Raw genomic sequence first — 27,202 nt, 5'->3', positions numbered from 1 at the left:
TGGGCAGGCCCTGGCACAGGGTGCCCAGAGCAGCTGGGGCTGCCCTGGATCCCTGGCAGTGCCCAAGGCCAGGCTGGACATTGGGGCTTGGAACAGCCTGGGACAGTGGAAGGTGTCCCTGCCCATGGGAGGGGTGGCACTGGATGGGCTTTAAGATCCCTCCCAACCCAACCCATTCCATGATTCCATGATGGTTGAGACACCCTCTACCAAAACCCCTCAGTTTTAAATCTCAGCTCCTCTGGAAGCACTGAAATCCTGCAATGAATTGAGCAGAAAAAGTGAGTTCCAGCTGGTGAAGTTCCAGGCAGGATCCTTTTCATTATTTCACTCCCTCTCATTGATTACAGAACTTATCAGGATTTCAAGCCCTGACAAGGAAAATGCTTTTAAGTGGTTTCAGCTCAGCTCTGTAACCAAATGAGCAGTGCAGCAGGAATGGGTGCCAAGGGAGGGGATCTGGGATTGAAATGCTGCACACAAACAACACTGATAAGCCACAGCAAGTTCCAGAAGCATGGCTGGGCACACGCACAGCAGGACAAAATCCTTCAGCAGTGAAGAGATCTGTGAGAGGAACCCAAGCAAAACCCACCTGAAAAAACCCAAGAGCGATGTCAGAGTGTCAGAAGATGAAAATAATAAATGTTTTAAAATCTTAATAGAATTTCCAAGAACAGGGATGCTTCCCTGAGCTGAAACAGCCACTTGGTTGGGTATTAAACATCAAGAACTGTGCACAATAAATCCAGATGTGGAGACAAATGTAACTGCTCACCCAAAACATGTGAATTTATACAGTTGGGAGTGTGCTGTCCTTCACCACAACACAGGCTGTTACCTTCTAAAGAGATTCTATTGCAATTAGAAGTTTAATCCAAATCTGAAGCAGCAGAGAACCTGCAAAGCAAATGTTATGATTTACACGGGTCGAATTTCTTCAGACTTCAAAAAAAAGCAAATATCCAAATTAATAGGCCTGGCTGAACAGTGCTCCCTCCAGTTTGTGTCATCCTCCCTGGAGTAACCAGTAAGCAGCAAATCAGGCCCAAAGTCCATTTTCAGGCAGGAATAAAACAAAAGTGATGGGCACAATTTTAATTCCAACTTCAGCATTATCGTGGGAAATATTTCCCCCTCTGAGGCTAGGCTGAAGAATTCAGGCAGAACATTCTACTACAGGCTTCAGGAATAGCTCCTGTATAATGGGAGTATAGAAATTCAATTATTAATTACTCTGGAAGAGAAGGAAGCTCCCAAAAGGCATTAAGTTCCTGCAGATGAAAGCAGCAGGAGCAGTGCTGTGGGTGCCTCTGGCCAAGGGGCAGGAGAGAACCCCAGCACAGAGGTGTCAGGACATCCTGGGTGTGCCATGGAGGGAAGCTTGGAGAGCCAACCTAAAATTCACATGTTGGGTGCAGCGAGAAACCACAAACCCCCCTGTGCTGTCAGACTGAAACCATGGAAAGGAGGAACAAACCCCATCTGCACAATTTCTGCTTGTCTTTGAGAAGAAGTTGCTTTTTTGTTGGCTTTTTTTTTAACTTGGAGATCTGCAGGAGCCACACAACAACATTATCTGCTTCAGCACTGAAGCAGCTGACACCTGGGACACTCGAACACAACGTGATTTCAGGAGAACACACTTCTGTCCCATGGGTTTGAGATGAGTACCTTGGGATGTCAGGAGAAGGATGAAACACAAAAGCAATGTATTGACATGAGCATTTTTTGCTTCCAAAGGATCTATTTGAAGGTGATGACAAACAATTTAAACCCCCCCTTCCTTCTTGAGCCTCAAGTGCTCATCATCCTGATTCCTGAGAGACGGAGCAGCCAGGGCCTGCTTCAGGCACATCCTCACAGGAGAAAAACGCTGCAACAAAGACAGGAAAAAGAGCTCCAAACCCAGAGTGGTGAGAACACAGAGAAAGAATCCCACTTGTTCCATCTCCTTCAGATGACAGAAGTGAAATGCAGGTTTGAGAACTCCTGGTCACACTTTTTCATCTCCACAGAGGCAGCGTTAACGCGTCCCTGGGCAGAGAGGAGCAGACGGCGCAACTCCGCACGTCCTGTGTTCTCAGTGCCTCTCCTTCAGCTGATTCCTCTGCACTCATTGTTATCATCACACAACAGAGGGGATGTGTTAGGATGAATAAATAGTATCTCTAGGACAATTTTTATGGCATATAATTCACACAGACAGACGTCAAAATCCCACTCCATCGGTGCTCGCACGAGATGAATTCAGACTCTGCTTCAGTTCCTGAAGGATTAAACACATTTTCAAAGGGTCTCACACAATAGTGCTGCTGAGAACCTGGAGATAGTCATCATTAACAAGAGATTTAATTTAAAGATTGTGGAATGCTCACAGTATCAAACAGGCAGCTCTTATTTGCACAGGGTGGAATTCAGCAGTGGAGGAAGTGCCGGCAGAAAAATACCCACTGTTCATCCACCCCCAGCACCATCACACACCCCCTGCCTGGGGGCACAGGGATATCCACTGCCCCAGCCCCACGGATCCACCCTCCACAGACAAGTCCCTGCACCCAGGGCTCTGCAGATATCATCCCTGGATACTCAGTCACGGTACAGACACTGCACACACAGCAGGTGTGAAGTCTGAAGGCTTCTCCACGTAAGCTCTTTATGTGAAAGTAGCTGAGAACCAGGGCTCAAGAGCCACCAACGACATGCCAGGGTAAATATTGTAATTTCAGGGAGCAGAGGATGACAGTGAGGCCTCTGTGCAGTGTAATCCCCGGACTGTCACCTGACAAAGCCCTCCAGGATCCAATAACAGCTCTGCAGTGACAGAATCCCCCCAGCCCAGCCTCAGCCATGAGATCTCATTAGAGACAAAAGCCTTTATTCAACAGAATCCATCAATCCCCATGGAATTTCTTGGGGAAAGCAGATGAGGTTTTAAATTTCTCCTGCTCACCACACAAGGCATTGGGTAACACTTCAATCCAAACTCCCTGCACTCTCCTTTGATTGGGGATCTGTGGCTGGGAGCACTGAGCTGCTCCCTGGCACCCATGGACATTCTAGGTGGGAGCTCTTCCCACACCTCCCAGAGCTTGGGGGCACTGCTGCTCTCAGGGACCCAGGGCCTGCAGCCTCCTACCTTCCTGTGCTATGAATTACCAACCCCCTTTAAAAGGATGGTGCTGATCAGTCACAACATTATCCCATCAGAGGCCACTCCAGCTCTCACACTGGAGATCACTCATGGTAACGCTTTAGAGATCATCTTGGAAAGGCTTCAGCAATTTTTGGTCAAATCCCAGCCTTTTGGGGAGACCCCCAATGCCAAATTTAACAGCAGTGCATTCCCAGTGGAATTTGTGCTGTTCCTGTGCACAGCATTCCCACTGCCCCCAGGAACTGGGACCAACAGCGGATGAGATGAAGTTTGGGAAGTTTCCATCAATTTTCAATCAAAGTAAAATAAATCCTCCCTTTGATCACAATTCAAGGCAATTATCCAACATAACACATTTCAGCTGCTGGGAAAATCTAAAGGGGTTGGGGGGGCAAGGCCAGGGGCGGCCAGGGCGGGGTGGCCATTAGGTGACAGCACTGGCCGTGGCTTCCATGTCACAGAGGCACATTCTGCCCAATGCCTCTCCAGGGCGTTCTAGTCATGGAATCATGGAATCCCAGAATGGTTTAGGTGGCAATGGGCCTTAAAGCCCATCCAGTGGCTCACCTTTCACTGTCCCAGGCTGTCCAAGCCCTAGTGTCTAACCTGGCCTTGGACACTGCCAGGGATCCAGGGGCAGCCACAGCTGCTCTGGGCACCTTGTGCCAGGGCCTCCCCTCCCTCACAGGGGAGGAATTCCTTCCTAAATTGTTGTGAAACATCCTCCATCTAAAATAAATGAACAAAACACCCTCCAGCTGTCTTTCACCCCAACAAAACCATTCCTGGGTCCCACGGCAAACATTCCCACAGCACGAGGAGGGGGAAGGATGACTCAGTTACCTGTGCATTTACGGTCCGTGTCCTCCTTCTTGGAGCCAGTGATGGTCAGCTTGCAGTTGAAGTTCTCCTCCCAGTACTCTGCAAACCACACGTTCCTCCTGTTGTTCTCCAGCGTGCGGGAGGTGAAATAGGTGTCGAACCCTGCAGGGGGAGAGGGCACAGCTGAGGCCTGGCTGTTCTGCCCTGAGGAGCCTGGACACAAACAGTGCCCTTGTGCCCCCCTCAGTACCCAGCACACATCTCTGTCCACGTGAGGTCACCGTGGGAAGAGAGAAAATCCACATTTTCTCATCAGCTGCATCCTGCAGGAAAATTATTCTGTTTTTAACTACCAGGTATAAAACTGGGCAAGACAAATGTGAAACAGATCAATATAAAAGAAGTTATAAGGAAAAAGCATGGATTAGAGATGTACCAATAAGGAACGGAAATAAATGACATGGTGCAGCTGATATTGGGCTGAGCTCAAGAAAACTAATGTAGTTATATGCCTGCCCAGACCTCCAGAGGAGGCAGCTCCACCTCACCAGGCTGTTACCAGCACCCCTGTGCATACAAATTTCCACTGGGACCATCAGCCAGCACCACCCTCCCACAGCATTCATATCCTATTACCATCCCTGCAAACAAGATTTGCATGAGCACAAAAAAAATCAGTGCATGTCTGTGCGCTCACACACAAAGTCTTTTGTCATTTCTCGTGTCTTTTTTCCCTGTGTAGCTGGCAGGAGCTCTATCCACTCATGTGCTCAGAAGGAACAGTGCTTGGAGTGGCACAGCCAAGTGCTCTTGGCACACAGCAAGGGGAGGTTTGTCGCCTGTGCTCCAGAGGTGTCGGATATAGGCAATGCTGTTCCACCCCTGCAGCCCCATCACAGGCTCCTGGCACCCCAAACCCTGCTGATTTTCAACCTTTCCAAACCCAGCTGTCTCTTCCCAAACCTCGCCATCCCTCTGGAGTCTGGGGGCTGTGCCTGTTCCCTGCAGGGAGCTGTGCCAGTCCCACAAGGAGCAGATCAGTTCCAGCACTGGGACCCTCACCTGTGCTGCTGGGGTCACCTGGCTGTAGCTGCAGTGAGCAACAGCAGAGCTCTGCCTACACCTAAAGATGCTGCTCCTCAGGGAACCTTCCACAACTGCAACCCCACTTCAAGTCCAGGTACAAAAGGAGTTTTTCCTTTTACTAAGAAAGTTGTGGAGGAATTCAAACTACCCAAATCTGAAACCTGGATAAAGCAGACCAGTGGTAAAGAGGACTTGAGAATGCTGGTTGCACTCAGAGGAGCTCAGAGGTGAATTATCTGCCATCCTACAAGTGCACACCCACTGGAGATGGGAATCTCAGAGGATGTTTTCCCACTCCTGGGCGCTACAGCTGCCCTAGCATTGCAGAACAGGGTGCAAGGACAGAAGCAATGAGCTCAAACAGCCCAAACCACCCCTGCTATTGCACCATCACAGGGGCCTGTCGGGTCTGCAGTCAGAAATGGCTGCAGATGCACATTCCATTGAAAGGGGGAATGTTCCTGGCACTGCAGCCAATGATTTCCCTCCTGCAATAGGTGGGTACAGTGGCACAGGCTGGCACAGCAAGGAGCAGAGTGAGGAAAACCATGTGGCATGTTTAAATTAGCACAACAACCCTTCCACCGGGGATAAGGTAGACAGCACAAACCCAGCTGTTTTAAAATTGCAAAGGAGAGTGGGACTGGGGTCAATCCCTCTTCTCCTCTCTGCTCTGTGTGCCAGTGACCCAGCTCTAATGTGTGCTTTCCTAGGGCTGAGTCTGCTGTTCACAGCTCACATCCCAAGCCCAGAAGGCACAGCCCACGTCATCTCCAAAAACCAACCAGGAAAATCAGCACTGAGGCCTTCCAGGAACAGGTGGAAAGCTAATTAAAATTTTACCTGCAGCCTCACCAGCAAATGATGCAGTTTATTAGAATCAAAAGTAGGTCCCTCCTATGACAGAGGAGGGTGCCAAGCCCAGAGGCCCAGCCCCACCGAGGGGATGCCCTGCTGCACAGGCAGCAGCCAGAGCCTGAAGGACAGCAAGCAACCCATGGGAAAATGCAAGGAAAGCACCAAAGCGGGCTGGGAGAAGCCCTCAGTGCTGGACTGCAGTTTTACTGAGTACTTGGGTGCACTCTGTAAGTTCCACGTGATTTTCCAGCCCTTCACGTGGGGACTGCAGCTGGAAGTTGAACCTTCCCCGAATAAAATGGATCGAGCTTCAGGAAAAGAGACATCCTGGGATGGCAGAGACCCCCATCTCTCCCTGCTCTATTTATCCTGAGACAGGGAGTTCACCTGGGCCTCCCACACCCTAAATGTATAATTTGTTGAAACTAAAGTAAACAATTGCTTAGAACTCCTGGGACACCTGCTGTAGTTAATTAATAATAAATTAGTGATTTAGGAATGTTTCTGTGCAGTCTCTAGAAGGGGCAGCACTATTCCTCTACCCAAACCATTCTGTGATTCTATGATTGCCACTGACAGGATTAAATTTCCTAAGGAAAAGATTCTCATGGATGGGTCAGAAGATTATTCAGAAAACAGTCAAGTTTTAGGGACACACAACCTAAACTTTTTCCTGTAAACCTGTGTATATTGGTTTCCCTCCTAATTAAAAGAGCATTTCAAATGGGATATTCTAGATCTACAATGTCCATATGGCTCGGAAAGAGCACCAATAAACTTTCCCCACGTGCCAAACTCACTGACCTCTGGGGAAAGTGCTCTATAACTTAATAACGTAAAATCAATGAGTCCTGATAAAACTGTAATAGAATTCCATATGAATTACTCTAAACCTTTCCAGATTTAATAACAAATAATAACATTCCCATTGATTTGTTTAATGATCCCCCTGCATTCGCAGGCTGGAATATGGATCCCTATTAAAAAGGGAACATTTTTTACCATTCTTTTCTATTGATCAGGACAAGCAGGAGAGTGACAGTGGGACAGGGTGCAGAGATGCACAAGTTCCTGGTAATTCCCAGGGGTCAGTCCTGTGCAGCCACCCCTCCCGCAGTGCAGACCCTGGGAATGCTGCTCCCACACAGCCAAGGTCCTGGAGAACCCCTCCCAGAGGCACCACCCTGGCAACTGCCCTCCTTCCCAACCTGGGAACAAGAATCCTGGAATGCTTTGGGCTGGAAGGGACCCTAAAGCCCATCCAGTGCCACCCCTGCCATGGGCAGGGACACCTCCCACTGTCCCAGGCTGCTCCAAGCCCCCGTCCAGCCTGGCCCTGGACACTTCCAGGGATTGTTTTCCCAGGCAGGACTGTTCCTACACTTCCCACAGTGCTGTCCTGCACACACCTGACAGTGGCAGGTCCCTCTGTGCCAGTGGGAATCTCAAATGCTTCTCTAATTTTAGACACTTTTTTGGACTGAACCTGACTCAAACACTCAGGGTGAACAAGGCAAACGCTCTCTGCACCAACGACAGACCTCAGCCTGGATACAAGAAAACAACTCACATGCACAGGGCTGAACTTAAGAGTTTTGGGTTCAGAAGCTCTGGGAATTAGATGACCCAACAAAAACCACTGGATGCTTAAATGCAAAAGCAGGAATTATCACTTCTCACCCCTGTTCGTGACCAAGCATTGCACTGGTGTGACAAGATTTAGTGTTCCCCCAATGTTCTCCATATTTCATACTTTAGCAAATTACTTTTTCAGCAAATACCTCTAAGAGATATAAATATTTCTTTTATGAGATTTTCCAAATTACAATGAATCTCTTATTATTTCAAATCACTGTGATTTGATTAAATCGTTATTTTTACACATAGAAAGATGATACTACCTCAAGGCTTCATTTATTTTCCACCACAGGATAAATATGTACACGAACTACATAGTGATGAGACAGAGGGAATAAAGGGGAGCATGGAAGGGGGAGTGGGGGAAAGGGACCTGATCCCAAACCCTATGGAAAGGCCAGGAAAATCTAGGCAAGGGACAAGGGTTCCTTGGCTCTGTGGCCATCAAAATCTGAGCACTCCAGGTTGTTTTCCTGCCACTCTCAGGGTGCCCCTTGGATCAGGCCAGGAGTTATCAGCAGTGTTAAGTGACTGACATCAGAAATTCCTGGGGAAGATGGGAATGACTCCTCCCCAGCTGGCTGGAGTCAGGTTTGATCCAGGTGTTCTGTTCCACATTCACAGGCAGCTGTCTGGACATGGAGCATCGGCATGGATCCAGGCCTGCCCAGGGAACACTCACTCCCAGCCCCCCACACTCAGAACCCTCTCCCAGCTCCTCCCAGCCAGGGCTGTCCCAGCAGGAAGGATGCTGCAGCACCACCAGGAGCCTCTTGATTATCCACCAGGAAATAAGCCCTGCTAACCCGGGGCTGTATTTACCCCACTCCAAAAACCCCAAATGATTGATTTCTAACATTAATCTTGCATCTCTGCCTCCCTGGGCTGCCCATTTTCTGGCTGGAAGGACAGGGCTCGGCTCCCTGGCAGTGCTGGCAATTGCAGGTGCTCGAGAGGCCAAACCAGGCTCCAGCTCTGCCACGGGCACCTCAGGGACAGAGGGAGCCTGGCAGCAGGGGTTTGTCACCGGGAAGGAGTCGGGAGCACACCCAGGGGGACGGGACAGGGACAGAGGGAGCCTGGCAGCTGGGGTTTGTCACCGGGAAAGAGTCGGGAGCACACCCAAAGGGAAGGGATCGGCTGCAGGAGACAGACTGGGGGCACCCAGGAAAAGCAACACCCTGTGGGAATAAAGATGAAATCAGGGGATCCAGTGCTGGGCTGGCACCAGTGACACCAGCAGCAGCCAAGGGAAGCTCGCAGCACCTCCAGCAAGAACAGCAGGGGTGGCTTGTGAAGCCAAGGTGCCATCAGCATGAGCACAGCAGGAGTTTAGAGGCACTTGTGTCACCTCTGGTTTGCCATGTCCCCGGCACGCGCTGCAAACCATCCCCTCGTGTCACCAGGGACTTCAGAGGCTCAGGGGTTATTTAATAAGGAAAATCATTAAGCCTAATTAAACCACAAAATTATTGACCCACTGCATTTCCCAGGTGCCTCAAGTACTTTCATTCTCAGCCCAGGCGAGAGCAAATCCAACATATTGACCCAATTTCACTCAAGCAGTGATTTGATCAGTTTATGATATTTTTATTCTTCTATTTAGTCCCAAGGATGTCCCCAGTACTGACAGCCAGTTATTTCCCCACGTAGTAAATCATCACCTGCTATAATTATTGAGGCCAAATGAGTTGAAAGCAGCTACTCAAACACTTTTCCAATTTCCCTAGTATTTAACCCAAAGCAGTTTTATTTACTGGCATTAAATCTGGGATAAAGGCATTAGGTGTGGAATGACAAGATCAATTTTAGGGCAGCAAGTGTCTCTGCAGATTTCATGATGCTGCCCAACCACACACTATGGGCTGTTATTAAGACAGTCTACAGATATTTTTTTGACCTTCTTGCTTGGTAAAAAAGCCGTAATAGAAATGATTTTATTAACTTCCATCATGCCATAAAAGTGCTTTGCAGTTGTTTTCTTTTTTAATAATTGCTGATTATAACTGTGCAAAAGGGTATTTCAGGTGGTGTCACATCTGACTTTTATATCCGTGACACAAATCACATACAGAGGAAATTCCACTTTGGGCAAATCTGGGATTTTAGGCTGTAAAGGTTCTATTAGGGAAACAGCTAGCTATTGGCTAAGCATCCTTGTTATCGCTTTATAAAATGACACAGCTGCCAGGGCAGTGAGATCATGACCCAGGTGGTGTCTGAGGCAGCCCTGTCAGGGAAAGGTTAATGTACAACTGCCTTATTATTCATTATTCTACATTTCACAGCCCTCAGGCACCTCTCACTCCCTGAGAGCTCCCATGTGTATCAACGTCAGCAGCACAACCCCCTGAATTTGTCCCTCTATTTCCATTTTCAGTGGCACCCCCTCAGCTGTTGCAGCAGGTGCTGGGCACGCCCAGGAGCTCGGCCCCATCCCTGGACTCTCCTGCTGCCTTGGGCTTCTGGATGGCCCCAGGATCCTCCCCCAGCTGGAGCAGGGGAAGCCTCCCTTTGTTAATGAACAACAAAAGGACCAAATCCAGGCCTCAGAGCTGCCACAGATGCTCTGGAGAGCCCCAGGCCCCCCAAAACACCGAGATTGTGCATTTTCAGCCCCAGAGAGACTTCCCAGGATGGCACAGGTAGAAAGTCACCTGGGCTGGTTACACAGCTCAGATCCAGTGCTCTGAGCTCAGCTGAACACTGCACTTCTCCCTCAAAGGGCTCCTGCTGCGGGAATGAATAATTCCCTATGAATTGCAGTGAGCAGAGTGCCAGCCAAGGGAGGAACACTGCTCACCAACCCACCCCTGTGAGCAGGGAGCGGAGCCTGCTGGAACCAGCATCACCAGAGACAGGCCAGACAGATAAAAATACCTCCTGGAGCAGAATGCCTCTGCCAGGAATTCATCCTTTCCTGCTGCCCACTTATTGGAAACGGGCAATTTGTTTTGCCAGGACCTTTCTCCATGAAAAACTCCTTTTCCTCACACCTGAAGATGAGCTAAAAGCTTTTACAAAAGCTGTTCACCAAATAACAGAGCACTGTGGATCCCTGGCAGTGTCCAAGGCCAGGCTGGACACTGGGGCTTGGAGCAGCCTGGGACAGTGGGAGGTGTCCCTGCCATGGCAGGGGTGGCACTGGGTGGGCTTTAGGGTCCCTTCCAACCGACTGGATGTGTCTTCCCACCAGTTTCCTAAGTTCCTGCTTCCCACTCTTCTTACCAGAAGCTGCTCCACAGATGGCCTGTTCCCTTTTAATAATGCAGAGCAGCAAAACCCGAGATCCAGAAGGTCTAAATGCAGAAAACGAGAGTGCTTTTGCTCCCTGCACAGCAACCACCAACAAAACGCTCTGAGCAGCTCCTTGAAGGCAGTTAAACTCCAGTCACCCACTTGCATAATTTAAATGAGGGTGAAAATACAGAAATCCCTCTCTGTTGGGATGCAGCAACTGCAGCAACTCCTGGAGACACTCAACAGGTTAAAATTAGAATAAAAAATGATAATGCAATGAAAATCCAAGGGGCTGCTCTGCCCAGCCCGGCTGCAGCATTCACACATCGAGTCCTTCACCCCCAGAGTTCATTTGCCCCGTCCCTCGCTGCAGTGTTTCCATGTCAGCAGCAGGAACTGCAGTGAGTGTCCCCAGAGCTGTGCAGCCTGGAATGTGTGTGCCAGAGCCCCCAAGGCACACCCAGCCCCACTGCTGGCACGGGGACACTGCTGGGGACAGCCACAGCTCTGTCCAGTGCTGCTCCAGGTGGTGCCTGTGTCCTGCAGAGCCAGAGCTGGACCCAGGGCAGCCAGGCTGGCACAGGAGCCAGGGCTCAGCTCAGACCACTGCAGACACTGCCAGCCTCACTGCACATTCCCCTTGAGACAGACATGCCCAAGAAAATTGGGGGGGACCTGAAAGCCCATCCAGTGCCACCCCTGCCATGGGGGCACCTCCCACTGTCCCAGGCTGCTCCCAGCCCCAATGTCCAACCTGGCCTTGGGCACTGCCAGGGATCCAGGGGCAGCCAGAGCTGCTCTGGGCACCCTGTGCCAGGGCCTGCCCACCCTCACAGGGAATTTCTCCCCGATATCTCATTTAACCTCCCCTCCTCCCTCACAGGCTGTTCCCCCTTGTCCAGTCACCCCATGCCCCTGTGAAAAATCCCTTCCCAGCCTTCTTGCAACCCCCTTCAGATAAAGGAAGGGGCTCCAAGATCTCCCCAGAGCTTCCTCTTCTCTCTGAGCAACCTCAACTCACTCAAAATAGAACCCAGCCCCCTCATCACATCCTCCCCTTTTTTCCTTAGGTCCTTTTACAAAATACAAATTCCTTGCTGTTTGACAGCTGATTTCTTGACTTCAGGCAGCTTGAACAATGCCAGAGTGTGCAGGGAGGTGAGCAGAGGGAGATAATTACTGTTCTCTCCCTCCTTCCCACTCCCTGCTCAGCTGAGGCTGCTCACCCCAACCCAGCTCCCTCTGTGCACAGCAATCACATCAAACACCAGCTCAGACTGGGACAGGCACAGCAGAGAAAACGGAGGGGATTTCTGGGGCTGGCAGGCCTGGAACCCTCCCTCAGGCTGCCCCCAAGGCCATGGGGCCCCGCACAGGGACACCCACAGCACCCCCAGGGCTCCTCCTGGGAACTCCTGCATCTCCAGGGAAAGCAAAATCCATTTCCAATTTGATGTAAGTATTTCAGGAGCAGAGCATCCTCTAAGCACCCATCCCTCATTCTCCACCACTATTTTTTTCTGCAGGGGTATCCCACCCCCAGCATTCCCTTTGGGATCCTGGCTGGCCTTGGGGACCACCAGGCAAGTCCTGTGGCCACTTCCTAGCTCAGAGCTCCCCTCATGTCACCCATCCAGCTGCAACCACAGCACCCAGAGACCCTTGAGCCCACCCCAAGGAGCAGAACACAGAATTCCAAGAGGATCAATATCCAACAGCCCCTCCCTGGCTGCTGAGGGGAGACTGAACCCGGAGTGCCCTGGCAGAGCCACCCCAGGCCTGGCTGTGTCAGAGATGCTGGGGAGATGCCTGAGGCTGCCTAAATATAAGGAAACTTTTAAATGGCTCTCAAGTTGCAAGATAATTTGTATTCCACTCTCTTCATACCAACACATTAACCAAATACATTATTTCCATAATGAGGAGATGAACATCTGTGTGGCTTCCCAAAATTTCAAGTGGCAATACTCGAGACAAGTATTCCCTCTTTGGGGACTGACACATCAGCATTTCAAATAACTGCCATAACTAAAAATATCATTTAAATTCTAAGGAGGTCAAAGACAGTTCAGGTGTGGTTTAGATTTCAGGTTTTTTAGATAAAGCAAACCAATTTGATTCCACAAAATTAAGTCGCTGCAGTATTGTATTAAATCATTTGTGCTTGGCCCTGTGTAAAAGAAGTGCTCAATGCAAACTTTACCTGAAATGGGGAAGACAAATACCTGAAGCAGTGTTACGTCACTGAAAATTGCTGTGAGAGAGCTGAAGAGCTCTGGGTCAGGCACCCCATGGCAGCAGAGCAGCCCCAGCTAACGTGGCCTCACCTCTTCCCAGCTTTGGTACAATAAACCTGCCCAAAGCCACCAAAAAACCCAACTCATCCCATCAGATCTGGAATATCTTTCTTTGGAAATTTATGCTATGGGAAGCAGTAATTAAACAGAGAAACAAAAAGCCAAACTTGAAAACAAAGATTAGAAGGATTTCTTTGTCACATATAGGACTCGATCCTTGCAGGTCCCTTCCAGCTCAGGGTATTCTGTGACTGACAAGGGGGCCTGAGGGCTACTCTGCACAGGTGAACCACTGTGAGCACCCCAGGGAAGAAATCTAAGAGAGAAATAGCAGTGAAAGCCTGGTTCCCCTTCAGGGATCCCCGGGGGAGCTCAGGGAAGCGTCACTGTGGGGAGAAGCTGAGTCTCATCCCCCTGCTCAGAGACACAGAGGTGCTGGGGCTCTACCTGCCCGGCCACTGCAGGTGCTCGTGCCCAGTGTGGCAGCACAACACCGGCTCTAATTAGGCCTCATCGTTATTCACAAGCAATTACACCATCCTTCTTTCAGCAGCAATAATCAGCTCGATTATTGGCCCCTCTGTGGCTTCACACTTGTTTCTCACCAGCTCTAACACAATCACCTTTGGAAGGTGGGACGCACCAGGAGCAGCCACTGCTGAGCCCCACCGAGCTGGGAGAGCCCTCTGGCAGGGGTTTCTGGAACCCTTTTTCTATGGTTTTTATGTTTCTACGCTGCCTCGGTTTGCCCGGCCCTTCTCTATGAGATAGTCGGTGAATCACCTCAGCAACTGTGTGCTAACGGGGGAGCCCCGCAGCTGCAAAAGCTGTGGCTGGGTGTGCACGGGAGGGCTCAGAGCCAAGCTGGAGTGAGAGGTTCCACCAGGGCTGTGTTAGCAGGAACAAGGGAATTCCTTTCTGATGGACAACGCCATGGAAACGAAGCCCAAGCTCCCCTTCCCAGGCCTTTCCCTTCAGCTGCACAGAGCAGCATCTTCCCTGGCCGGCTCCCAGCTCCTCACCACCCGGCCCCTACGGCTGAGAGGCTAAAGGGTTGTGTTTATCCAGCCTCAGCAGGGCACCCAGGCCATCGATCTGTTGACTCCTGCTTCCCTTTCCAAGGAGCCAGCACAGGGGGCTACAAGGAGGAGCTTTCCCTAAATCCTTTCCCATCCCTTTGTTGTCATGCAGTCAAGTAAACAGAATGAAAACACGCTCCTGAAACAGATCTGCAAATCCAGCAGTAGTGAAGTGGGCACTTCTGCACTCATTGTATCATCTTTAAGGAAATTATGTGTATTATTATGTGCATTCTTTCCTAAACTATTACTTTCAAAAGCCTATAATCAGTGAAGCATTAACAATACAGAGTAGAAGAAAAAAGCACAGGGAAACAAACAAGACAAGCCTTTCAAACCTCTGCTCACTTCCTAAAATTAGCACATTTCCCTTTGTGCCTGAGCCTGCCTCACCCAGAGATGTCAGGAACACACTCCTGGTGTGTCTGGGGGTGTGAAGCTCCAGCAGAGAGGGGCTAGAGCCTGCAGGGAACTTTCCTGGGATGCTCCGGGTGCCATGGTGAGAGCCAGGATGAGAACCAGCAGCTGCTCAGGCAGCACACAGCCACGATAAACATGTGACACAGGCCCAGTGAAAGCACTTCTGGTGTGTGATGCAGACATTTGCTCCTTGCAAACTGCCCCAGCACAGGCACCCATCAGAGCCCCCTGCAGAACAGGCCTGGGGGTCCCCTGGAGCTGCCACGCACAAACAGCAGCTTCCTAAAAATACAGTCCTTCCTCCTTTCTGGCTGGAAATACTCTGCCCAAACACATCCAGCTGACAGCTCCCGTGTCACATCATCGAGAGGAAAATTGGTCTTGAGAAGACGCAATTCAGGGTATCTCAAAAGTGATGATCCATCTGAAGGGTGATCAATAGCTGTGTGTTCCTCTGGGGATGATCTCTTCCTACAGCACCAGCCCTCCCTGTGTGTCTCCATGTGCTCACCTCCCTCTCTCAGAACACCCACACCATCTCCAGTGTCCTGGAATCACAGCTGAATGGGAACAGCAAAGGGAAAATGCCAGAAAAGCTCGGGGAGCAGCACCCACACCACCGAGCTAGAGACACAAACCCCACATGATGAGCAGCAGTTGGATCCCAGCAGAGATCCTGGATTCTGGCAGTGCCAGATCTGCTGGGGGTTGGGTGAGCAGCTCATTTCATTTCAAGGAGCCCCAGAGAAAGCTCCTAAATCTCTATTTTACAGCAGTTCTGTATGGTCCAATTAGAGCTTCCCACCTCATTTATGTGCTGGAAGCAGCAGCAGCATTTGGTTCAAGCCCCATTTGGGACAGGATTTCTTGTTAATGCTGTGCTGGTTATGGGCAGTGCCTTGCACTGAGCAGTGGCAGAAAATTCTCTTTAATACTCTGAAACCAGCACCCCTTCAAACTGTCTCACAAGCCCCGAGTGAACCGCAGTGCCTGAGCCCCACACAGCGGCCAGGGGGGCACTCCAGCAGAACCCCAGCATGTGTGAGCTGGGAGGGAAGGAGTCCTCGTGAGACCCCACCTGCAGTGCTGCCTCCAGCCTCTGCTGCAGCCCTGTGAAGCTCAGCACTGCAATTCCACAGGGAATGGGCAATTCTCCTGGCAGGAACAGGCCCTGTTTGCCCCAGTCTCCAGCATTTCCAGAGGGATCCTCTCAGGACACTGGGCACCACCACACCCACGTATTTAAGCCAATATTTACCTGCACAACACTGACCTGGCCCCACTGGTCCCAGCCAGCCTGGAGGGGCCAAGGAAGGAAGGACAGGTCCCAGAGCTGGAGCCCTTCAGCCGAGTGGGAAGGAAAGCAGCTCATGGGGGGAAGGCCAGGGGATGGGAGGGAATTCAGGGCAGGTAATGGGGAGAGTAAGCAAATCTGGGAGTGATGGTCCAAGGGACTGACAGTCCAAGCTGCACCTCTTATGCCTTTTCCCTTGGGACTGGGGTCCCCTCTGGCTTTTGGTGTTCCTGGGCTCTGCTCCAGCCAGGCTGCAGCCCCACAGTCCTGGAGGAACAGACCCCTGCAGCCACATCTTTCCATCCCAGTTCCTCTCTCAAAAGCACATGGCTCATGCCCCAGGGACACAGAAAAAGCTGGAGAACAACAGAGAACTGGAAAAAACCCCGCACCAGGCTGTAAACAAACAAAAAATACCCAAAGTGAAGTGTTTACAAGTATGATTATGCAATTTATGCTGGCCCGCTGCTTTCTTGAGGGAGAGGCAGGAAGGGCTGTGGGCAGCACCTCATTCCCAGGGAACATCCTGGGGGAATGCAGGGCAGGGTGACCCTGTCTGTAACACTGCACACAACCCAACACTGTCTCTAAGAGAGCAGAATGAACCCCGAGCTCCTTCCCTTTGCCACACTGGGGCTGGGAAGGTAAAACACTTCAGAGGCACTAAACAGGGACAGAGAATTTCATTCTCAATTTTGCTTAAATCACCACTCTTTCATTGGTTTTTCCTCAGTTCATACCGCCCAAACAAAAAAGGAGCAGACCAGCTCTTGTTGGAAACGAAAACAAAACAGGGTTCACCATCTCTCTGGGTGACAACTGAAAATTCCAGGGACAGTTCTGTTGGTTTGCAGCATTTGCAGTTTTTATTTTTTAAAATATCTGAGCACATCCCTGTACTGGATTTGAGCCATCCCTCAACCTTCAAGCCCAGAGCTTCACAAACTCCAGCCTCAGCCCCATCCACAGCCTCTGGAATTGAATCATTAATCTGAAATCTACTTGAATCCCACTGTTCAGTTGCATCAATTCTGAGCTCAGACAGTAAAGACTGCTTTTTTCCACATCAGCAAAGCTTTTGCCAGACTTTCTAAATAATTAAGACCAAATCTATGCATTATCCTCCGTATTTCTCTTACAGCTGCTCCCCTCCTTGGTTCCATCTCCCTGGGAGCTGGTGTCCATGAGGACAGAGCACACACAATTGAGAAAGGCAAGGAAGACTCTTTCAAAAGAAAAGCACTGGAGGAAAACCCCGAGCTCTGGAAGTGCTCAGTGAGTAACACTGACTGGAACAACTGCTCCCAGTACCACGGACTGGGAACCACAGGGAACTGCCCACTCTGATAAATATTGCACAGGAAAAGGTGTGGAAACAAGAGAAAGGAAGAGGTGAGGAGATTGTTGTTCACCCTCCTCACAGCTGAGGTTAAGAGGAAAACAACTTCTGGGACTCACAACAGGGCTTGTTTCTCATGTGAGGAGGGCCCAGCACAGCTCTGCTTTGGAAGAGCTCAGAGCACCAAGAACCAGGATACAACATCCTGCTGCCACGTTGCTCTATAAGTAAGTAAATAAATAAATAAAATCTGCTTTTTTCCTCTGAAAGCCTCTTCAAGCCTTTCAAGTTCCCTGTACCTGGCTGAGCTGCCAGTGGAGTGTGTTCCCAACTTCCCAAGGAGTGATTCCTCTTTCATGTGCACTTCTCTGGCTCACTGTCTACTGCAATTATGCAAATAATATGCAACTTTATCCTTTCAGCATAATTACATCAAACACAATCAGGCTATATTAAGACTGACTTAAGATGAATGAATTCAGTTCATCTAATGATTTCCTAAATCCCCCCCATGGGACTGTGGCAAAGAAAATTCTGTCCCAAGAGTGACATCAAGTACCAAGACAAATAACTCTGGATCTGGGGCCTGATCCTACAAAAAAGCCAAACACTTTAGGCCTCCTCTGGAGTCAGAGGCTGCTGGGATATTCCCACTGTCAGAAAAACAGGACCATCAGCTGGTGCCTATGGACACAGGTGTAAAACCACAGCACACCCGCATTTCTCACCTGTGTTTTGAACTGAAATCACGGCTGGGGGTGAAGAATGACTAGAAAAATGTTTTTTTCTCTGTACAATGAGTGTTTCAGTTTGTGGCTTGTGTGACCAACAGCTCTACAGACAAAGCCCTGCTAATCCAAAGTGTGCCATGCACCCTGAACTCGCAGGCACATCCTCGTTCAGTGCAGCTGAGCATTCCTTGGCTGATTAGCCAAACATTATTCCCTTTGCTGTGGGAAGAGGCAGTGTCAACATTCAGGTCAAGGCATGGGAGCTGCAGTGATCTCTCTGCTTCCAGCAAGGTTTCTTAGGAATGTTTTTCCAACATATTCCAAATACTACTTAAGACAGCGATAAAAGGAAAGGAAAAAAAAGAAGAGATGCTTTTGAGCAGTAAAATAAGGGCAACCCCCTCATTCATGACTTAACACAGACTTTCACTAAATCCAGTGGGAATTGAGCTGGCACTTTATCACTGTGGCCCTGACCTGGAGCCTGGGAGCCCCAGGATGCTGCATGGAAGGGGCCTGGGCTGGGATCTGCTCAAGGCAATGGGCTCCAGCCTGCTTATGCAGTTTGCTTCCTTCCATTTGCAGGGAAAATCAAGGTGCCTTATTTCTTTTATTTTATGCCCTCATCGAAAGAAATGTGTTGCTGAATTTTAGGAAGCAAATGTTCCATTTCTGGATGATGAAAGAATGACATTAAAATGTCTAATTCCTTTCTTTGGGTCTCGTGGCCAAATGAAAATAAAACAACAGAAAGGAAAACAGAACAACCTCCAGCAGCCTGAGCACGGGGAAGGCAGCAATCCAGAGGGATTAGGGCCTCCCTGAGCACGGAAACACCAGTGCCTGAGGATTCCTGACACATTCACTGGCTGTTCTCTTGGTGAATGACACAGAAATGGGACCAGTCCAAAAGGAGAAATGGGGGATCTGGAGAACAGCTCCAGTAGCACCGGGATCTGTTCCCTTAACCACCCCTCTGCCCCTGTGACAGCAGGAGCAGATGGCACATCCAGATGGCAATTAGGGACGGCTGGATGGTACTGGGGAGGGCAGGAACCAGCCCGAGCCTTTGGAGTGGCCAGGGAGCAGCCAGGAACCCTGTGCTCTGCACAAGGATGCCTCGCTCTGCCTCCCTCCCCCAGGCACAGCACCCACTCCTGCCCGAGGCTTTTCCTTCCCAGAAAGTCTCATGGAACACACAGACCCCAGAATGTGTGTCTGCTGCTAAAGGATACCTCAGTCAGAGAGATTTGTAGGCAAAATGCAATTCAGGCACCACAGTAACGCCCCAGCCTGTGTGGCCACGAGTGCAAAACGCACCCAGCCAACCTCAGGCAGTTCTCCAGCAGAGTCACTGAATAAGGAGATATTTGCAGGCTCAATAAACACAATTTTTTTGCAGCTACATCAAACACACTGATGTTTACAACTCTTATTTAACAGACTTTCTATACCTGAACTCTTCCACTCTACCGTCCTCACTCATTGTGTCCAAAACCCCCTCATGCTTCCCACGACAGGTTTAATGTGTAATGTAAAAAGAAAATAACTTTAAAACAAACAAACATGGAAAGTTTTTGTTTCTGTGTACTGTTGACAGAATTTTCTTTTCTGTGTCAGAAATCCTCAGGGATGAATACAGACAGTGTGAAAAGCTTATTAAAATATCCTGCTTTTCAGAAACAAACCACTTCATTGTCTGTCAACTTTCTGTATTTACAGAGAAATAACATCCAAGAGTGCCTCGGGGGGTTAAAAATGTAAAAGAATGAAGCAGATGATCTACCTGAGAGGAATAACTGATGAGCCCGGAGCACAGGCACAGGGAAAATGCAAATATTTGGTTTTGCAGGCAGTGAAGACATCAGAACCCCTTTTAATGTGGGCGATGTGCTCGAGGACTGCCCGCAGACCCTGCCCCGCCAGGGCCAGCAGAGGAGTTGGGTTTCCCTACTCAGTGCCTGCCCTGGAAACAACTTTCCCTCCATATCCCAGAGAACACAGACTCTGATCAACCTCTCTGGTGTCCAGAGGAAGCCATGTGGATGCTGAAGCATCTTTACACACAACAGGATTAACAGACTGAGGCGAGATCAGACAACAGACACTTCAGAGCACAAAGGAAAGCTGAGAAACAAAGGGATTAAATAAAACAAGTTTCCCAAAATTGGCCATATACATGCACTCGTACAAGTGTGCATATTTCTGAAGCACACAAGCAATATGGATAAACACAGTGCCTGATCTGAAATGAAAGTTAAGCTGAGTTTAAATGGAAACCACTGATAGAAAAACAAAGTTTTACTCCTTCAGTAGAAAACTTCTCTGCTTCAGAGAGGAGACATAAATTGCCCAAGATTCTCCCTCCCCTGTATGCACATGACAGGCTCAGATCAGTTGGGTTTCTCTTTCCAGTGATAAAGCCTTGTCACATCCCCCCAGCCTAATGCAAGCTCTGAAATCAGGCCCCTGAGAACCAGCTGCTGGCAGCTCCCCAGCTGGGGAAACAGCCTCGAGTTTCCACCTGAGGAACAGGGACATTCAGGGGAAAATCAGGAGCTGGAGCCGTATTCCATGGGCTTGACCCTGTGTGTGTGCACACGTTGATCCCCACACACTCAGCAGGAGCAGGAGGAGGGGCAGGACAGGCTCTTACCCTCGATGGTGGCTCTCTTGGGCAGGATGGTGATGGCTCCCTCGGCCACGTCCTCCTGCTGCAGCAGCGGGCTCACCTTGGAGCCCCACGTGTCCGAGCCCACCCACAGGAAATGCCCCACCTGATCCGCCCTCTTGGCAGCCGCCAGGATTTGCCTGTGGAAAGGAACATTTGGTTTGCAACATGATTTTATTTAAATGTGGAGTTGCTTCAGAAAATGGTGTGTGGCAATGGCACAGAAGGGCTGGGCTGGATGAGCTCAGAGGTCTTTTCCAAGCTGACTGACTGTGATGAACAGGAACAGCACATTCCTGAACCCAGCAGAGCTCAGGGGCTTGGGACACTCTGCATCACCAGGGCTCTGGGCAGCCTGGGCCAGGGAAGGATGGAACTGGATGATCATCAAAGGTCCTTCCGAGCCCAAACCACCCCATGATCCATGCAGCACCAACGGGACTTCTCTTTAAATTCACCTTATACCCCATGACTGAGTTTCTGATTCCATTAAAACTTAAGAGTTTTTCCACTGACTTTACTGAAACTTTTTCCTAAATTCTTTTTGTCTCATTTTGTGGGACCAAGCCTCTCAGCAACTGATGATTCCATCACAATTTTAAGCTAATTTCAAATTCTGGACCCAGAATACGCAAGTGAGTAATGAAATAGAGAACATTCTTTGTGTTATTTTATAAGCCCATTCCATGTGGTTTAACCTTGAGCATCCAAGTCACTTTATCACCATTAACTTTCATTTGCCATAAAACAGACTCTGAATTAATGAATTACACAAAGCAGAATGAGCCTGGAGAGGGGAGCGTGTTCTTAATTCCTCTGAGAGGAAGGGTCAGCTCTGCCATCCAACATGAACAACCCCATGACAGGAAAAGCTCCCAGATCCTGGCCCCCATTCCTGTTCCTCCAGCATGGTCTGGGCACCCCACGAGCCAGAGCAGCAGCAGCCTCGTGCCTGGTGCTTCCCCCACATTCCCAACTCCACATCCCCCCATGGCTCCCACCAACAGACCTGTCCCTCCCTCCCTCCCTCCCTCCCCCCAAGCTCTGTTTGCTCTCCCTCTCCTGCAGAGCCCCAGGGGATGGATGCCCCAGCCACCCTTACTTGATGTCCTCATCATTGGCGAAGATGACGATGGCCCTGGCGTTGGGGGTCTCCAGCAGCTGCCGGATGATTTTATCGAAGTCGATGCTCTTGTCCTTGCGGTCCTGGGGGATCTTCAGGGACTGGGCGATGCAGAGCCCACCTGTGCCAGAGAAAAGGACAAAGGGACCTTCAGAGGAGGAAAGGAAGCTTCAGGGAAGAGCACGGGACAGGCAGTGGGGAGTGTACAGCCCACAGGGGAGCCTGGCAGGGGAGGAACTCTCCCGTGGGATCACTGCCCTTCCAGGCACTCCATGGCCAGCTTCCAGAGGGATCCATGCAATTCCTTCTCTGATACCTACAGCCTGCATGGCTGGGGAGGGTCAGGGATTACACAGGCTGTGCCCAGCCCACGGGAGAAAAGCAAAATAAGCGAAGACATGGGCAGTGGAAGGATGAAAATGAGAGGAATTAAAAAAGGAAACAACAGCAACCTGAACAAGCTTAAACTGATGAATAAACCCCCAAAACAACAGGCTGAGAGGCAAAAGGTGCTGACAGTGTATTGGGCAGGTTTTATCTCAGTGAAGGGCTGAGATTCTTTTTGATTTTGCAACTTGAGGGCTCCTGGGGGGAAATGCGTTCACTGGAATGACTTATCTGGAATAGGAACAGCCAAAGTTGAGATATTGGCAAAACCCATATTGTGCAAGAAAATCCTTACTCATTCAAGTGCCCACCACCAAATAGGATGGAGAGACCCAAATACTGAAGCCTCAAGATAAGGTAGGTGTGTGAACGGGACTTCTCAGAAACACCCAGGGAACACAGCAAAGAGCATCAGCATAGCCCCAGATACCTATGGCCAGACCAACAAATGCCCACTTTTAGCACAGTTCCCATACTACAGTTGTTTAGTTTGTTTTAGAAAAAATAAAATAAAAAAAAATCCCATCTCCACTGACATTCTGGTTGTTGCTGGCAGATGAAAACACAACTTTTGCCTTAATTATTTTGTTTCTCAATAGTAAACACTTTCATCTTTTGCGGCATCTTTGATACCAACCTCCTCACCATAGTGCACAGTGTGTTAATTAACAACGTATCAGAGCTCTTAATAAAAACCAGCAGTGGGGATGAGTTAATTAAAAGGCAGAGATTCACAGATAGGCTTTAAAACCCAGATTCAAAAGTCCTGGTAATTGAAGCACCTAAGGAGGTGTTGGTGGGTGAAGAACCTGAAGGAGGAGGCTGCTCAACTCTGGAGCATCCTCCCCATCCCAGGGCAAAGCAGCCACGGGAGCACCCACAGAGAACCACGGAACAACCAGGAAAACCAAACTCCTGCTTGGAAATGGGGAAATCCGGCTCTTGTGCACATCCCTGAGCTCCTCACAAGGCACGTCAGGCTCGTTTTCCCTGATTTTTGTCAGGGACAAGCTGAGCTGCAGCGGCTGCCTGAAGGCAAGGGAGCTCTGCTGGACCGGCTGCTCCAAACACTCAGAGGGAAAACGATTGTTTCAGTGGGAAGAAATAAAACAGTGAAAAGGAAAGGCTGGGAAATAATAAAGGAGAATAATAACCCCCAAGTTTTTCTCTGACTCACATAAAACATTCATTTTGGTTCGCAATTATCACAACCTGGGCTTTCTGCAGCCTTTTTTTTTCTTTAAAAGCAAACATTACCGAGTTTTTAAAATAAACTTCATTTTAAATGAAGATCAAAAGTCTCACTGCCAGTGAATTCAAAAACCTGAACAGTTTAAAATGCTCTTTCTATTTTCCCCAGTCAAAATTATATGGAATGAACCCAAACCCACAAGCAGTGCTCTCCAGCTTTCCCAAAGCATCCCACTTGGCAGGAATTGTTAAAAGCACAACCCCCAGCCAGCCCTGGTCCTGAGCATCCCGAGCGTTGTCCCTGCCCACGGCAGGGGTGGCACTGGATGGGTCCCTCCCAGCCCAGCCCAACCCAACCCCTTCTATCAGCCTGTGATTCTGATGAACAACCAGCCCCGGTGTGCAGAGAGGCAGAAACAACAGGGTCTCTCACCCACACCCAGGACAGTGATATCTCTGCACGTAAGAGTCCACCTACATTAAAGAATCTGTGAATCCAGAGGGGAAAAGAACAACCCTCCCAACCAGGTGACATGCTGTTGTCGCAAAACTATAGTTAAAAAAAAATAAATTATTTCATATTAAGTAAATGTGACCAACATGAAGAAAGTGCTTGGAAAAGGGGCTGGAATGGCTGGAAGGCTGCTGGCTCTGCAGTCACCCTGCAGCAATGACATCCATTGTGTGGGTCACTCACCCACGGCCTGCACGGAGAAGCCAAAGCTCCCATTGTTGTGGATAATGGTCACAGCTGAACAGAGCAGCCTTGGACAGAGCCACAGCTGTGGCCAGGCTTCCACAGCCAGCAAAAACCCTCTAATGCAGCATATGCTGCCAAAGCTGCGATTTCCAGGAGCTTTTGAAAGGAAAGAGGAGCCAGGGTGGGGAAAGGAAACAGTCTGGAATTTGAGAGGGCTGTCTCAGACCGTGTTTGTGACAGTTTTCCACTCCCTTTGGGAGGTCAGCTCCTGCTTTCCCTGCTGTCCAGTGGGGAGGGCGAAAACCGGAGCTCTGTTTTAAGCTGCCCACCTGGGAAGGGTGGACTGGGCAGACACCATGGGCTCAGCCCCTCGGGATGGGGAGCTGCTCTCAATCCAGGGAGTGGGAGAGCTTTCCCAAAGGGAGCAGATGACCTGGTACCCTGCTAGCCTTGGCACTGCCTCTGGTCAAAGGAATTATGGATAAATGGATAGGAGGAATGGATATTACTATGGATAAATGGCAAATATCAGAGTACACTTTGTCACCCCTCGGCAAGCAGAGTGCCCAGGGAACTGGGTGTTTGTTTTCCAAAAGGCACAATGGAGTAAGTTCAGCTTTCATATCCTCACCCCACATCCCACTACAACAGGAAACGTGCACAGTTATTGAAACTGTCAGGTTAATTCACAGCACTTCCGAGGGAAAAACCTCTGAGGGAATTAAGTGGTAAAAGCATGAAAGCTGCAAATTCAGGATCCTGTCATAGGATTCCTGCAGTAATTCATTACCCCTGGTGGCCTGGAGAAGTGACAAATGCTCTGAGCAGCACAAAGTGCCCTGGCAGTGGATGACATGTCCGGAGAAGCTGGAGCTGCCCCTGGATCCCTGGCAGTGTCCAAGGCCAGGCTGGACAGGGCTTGGAGAAGCCTGGGACAGTGGAAGGTGTCCCTGCCCATGGCAGGAAGCGTGGAACAAGAAGATCCTTAAGGCACCTCCCAACCAAAACCATCATAGGATTTTATGATCCCATGAATTTGCGGATCCCACACCATGAAATAACCAACATGCTCACGTTGCTGGGATGAAGGGTCAACACACAGAGCCCATCCACCCACTGTGGAGTAAGATCCAACAGCACAAGCCCTCTGAAGGATGAGCACGAGAGGATTTTTGCCCTGGGGATCCCAGTCCTGTGTCAGAGCCATGGATGGAGGTCAGGCCCCATCACAGGACGCTCCAGCACCCGCGGGCGGGGGCAGGCAGGGACTGAGCCAGCGGGGTGGGGAGCACACAGGAGCTGGGGACACAACAGAGCCTGAACAATCCCCTGGCTGCTCCTGTCACCCCTGGCAGCCCCTGAGCCATGCCTGTGACAGGCAGAGCCCTGGGGAATTCTCACAGCTGGAGCAGCCACCGTTAAATTGGCCGGGGCACTGAACACCCAACGCCGGTGTTCAAGGTGATGCACAGATCTGGGAATCAAAGTGCTGCTCCAGTAGCCATGGATACCCCTGATTATGTGCTATTTGGATTCTGCTACAGCACTAAGTACATTATTCTGCTTCCCTGAAATTCTCCAGGAGCTATTTTTCTTATCACCACTTAATTGGATTATCAGGTAGCGAAAGAGACAATTTAACACTTTTTCAGCTGATTTATCTGCAGAGATCCTCTTTTGGGGGGAATCACTTTTAGCAACACTGAAAACATCATGTCACGAAGTTATGTTGGTGCTGATGATTATTAAAAGGAACTCTCAATTAATTTGATTAACACGTTCCTTTAAAATTAGCAGCTGCCAAGAGCTGCCTCCTGGATGTTTATCAGAGTTATGGGAACAACAGACAAAGCCCCTGGCACAGCTCAGCTGCTCCTCCACTGGCAGCGATTCCAAGAGCTTCCTCCCTGCACACCAGTACAAAAAACACCCCAAAATGAAGATTTTAAGGATGGTTTGTTGGGAAGGGTGAGAAAAGCTCAGGTTAAGTACAGATGGTACCTAGACTTTGTAATGCAAACAATAAAAATAAAACGTCTCCAAGCGCAGGAGAGCTCTGATCCCTCAGGAAGAACTGCTGTGGCCCCATGATGCTCCAACAAGCAGGATCCCCCGTCACACAAGGGGAAATAAATCAGTCAAACTCTTTAACTGAAGTTTGGGGGAGCCAAAGGAGAGGAATTAACTGGGGAAGAAACCAAATAGACCTCAATGGCACACAGTAGGTTTTTTCATTTCATTGCACATTTTCCACATCACTGCTGGGTTCTGGCATTTCCTGCCATACCCTGCATATACAATTTACCAGCTGCACTGGATCTGGCTGGTGCACCTCCTGTATTCTGAACAAGAAAAGACAAGAAACCAGTGGCAGTATCACTGAAGACTGAGTTTAAAGAAGTCAGGATTCCCCCCATGTGAAAACCTGGATAGCACAACTGAGGAGATTTCCCTGATAAAGCAGCATCACATCCTGAAGAACCAGAATGACAAAAGATCATTTTATGGTCCTCAAATACAGCTGGGGCTGCCAGCTTGCACCAAACTCCTCAGCAGGGACAGAGTTGTTCAAACAACTGACACAAACCCACCAAATCCTCAAAGCCCAGAGGCTGGAAATCGATCTGTGATTCCCACATGGCTCTGCAGCAGCAGCCACATCCCAGGGAGGAGTTTAGGCCCAAGCTTTTGTTTATGTTTAACTGAAAACCCTCAATGTCCATGTTCTTGTGTGTTTCTCCACAAGAAACAATCAGATTTTCAGGAAGTTAATCAAGTGCAGGAAGATTTCCAGCCCCATTCCCAAAATTTCCAGTCCCATTCACAGTAAAACAAGTGAGCAAAGCAAATCCTGACCTGGAAGTCCAATTTTCCCTGTGCCATCATGGGACAAGGTGCCACCAGCATGGAAGTTCACCAGGCGCTGGTCTGAGCCCACCAGAACACTCCCAACACAAGACCCCAGGGATTTATCCAAGAATTCCAGTCCATCTCTCTGGAAAGGCTGGGATGCAGAGCCTGGAGATGCCCAGGGTGATCTGTCCCAGCACCAGCTCTGCCCAAGGCACCCCAAAGGAATTTCAGTCTATGGAAATGAGCTGATGGATAGAAAAGCTCCTGCCATTCCATGCAGCAGAAATGGAAATAAATTGATTTATTCTGCCCCCCC

At 49.6% G+C, this 27,202-nt stretch overlaps 1 protein-coding gene across 1 annotated transcript in view; it reads right to left on the bottom strand.

Moving 5' to 3' along the window:
* GRM7 (glutamate metabotropic receptor 7) overlaps positions 1-27,202 on the bottom strand; it is a gene marked incomplete at both ends in the record, with an annotated part of 190,457 nt that overhangs the window by 49,827 nt on the left and 113,428 nt on the right. The window contains 3 exons of the mRNA XM_082289014.1: positions 4,001-4,141; positions 20,618-20,772; positions 21,735-21,876. Coding sequence (XP_082145140.1) covers positions 4,001-4,141; positions 20,618-20,772; positions 21,735-21,876 — 438 coding nt within the window. The remainder of the gene's footprint in view (positions 1-4,000; positions 4,142-20,617; positions 20,773-21,734; positions 21,877-27,202) is intronic.

The sequence above is a fragment of the Coloeus monedula genome (assembly GCF_965178545.1).
Source record: "Coloeus monedula genome assembly, chromosome: 11".
In the NCBI taxonomy this organism is placed as follows: Eukaryota; Metazoa; Chordata; class Aves; order Passeriformes; family Corvidae; genus Coloeus; species Coloeus monedula.
This window is presented reverse-complemented; position numbering and strand designations above follow the sequence as displayed.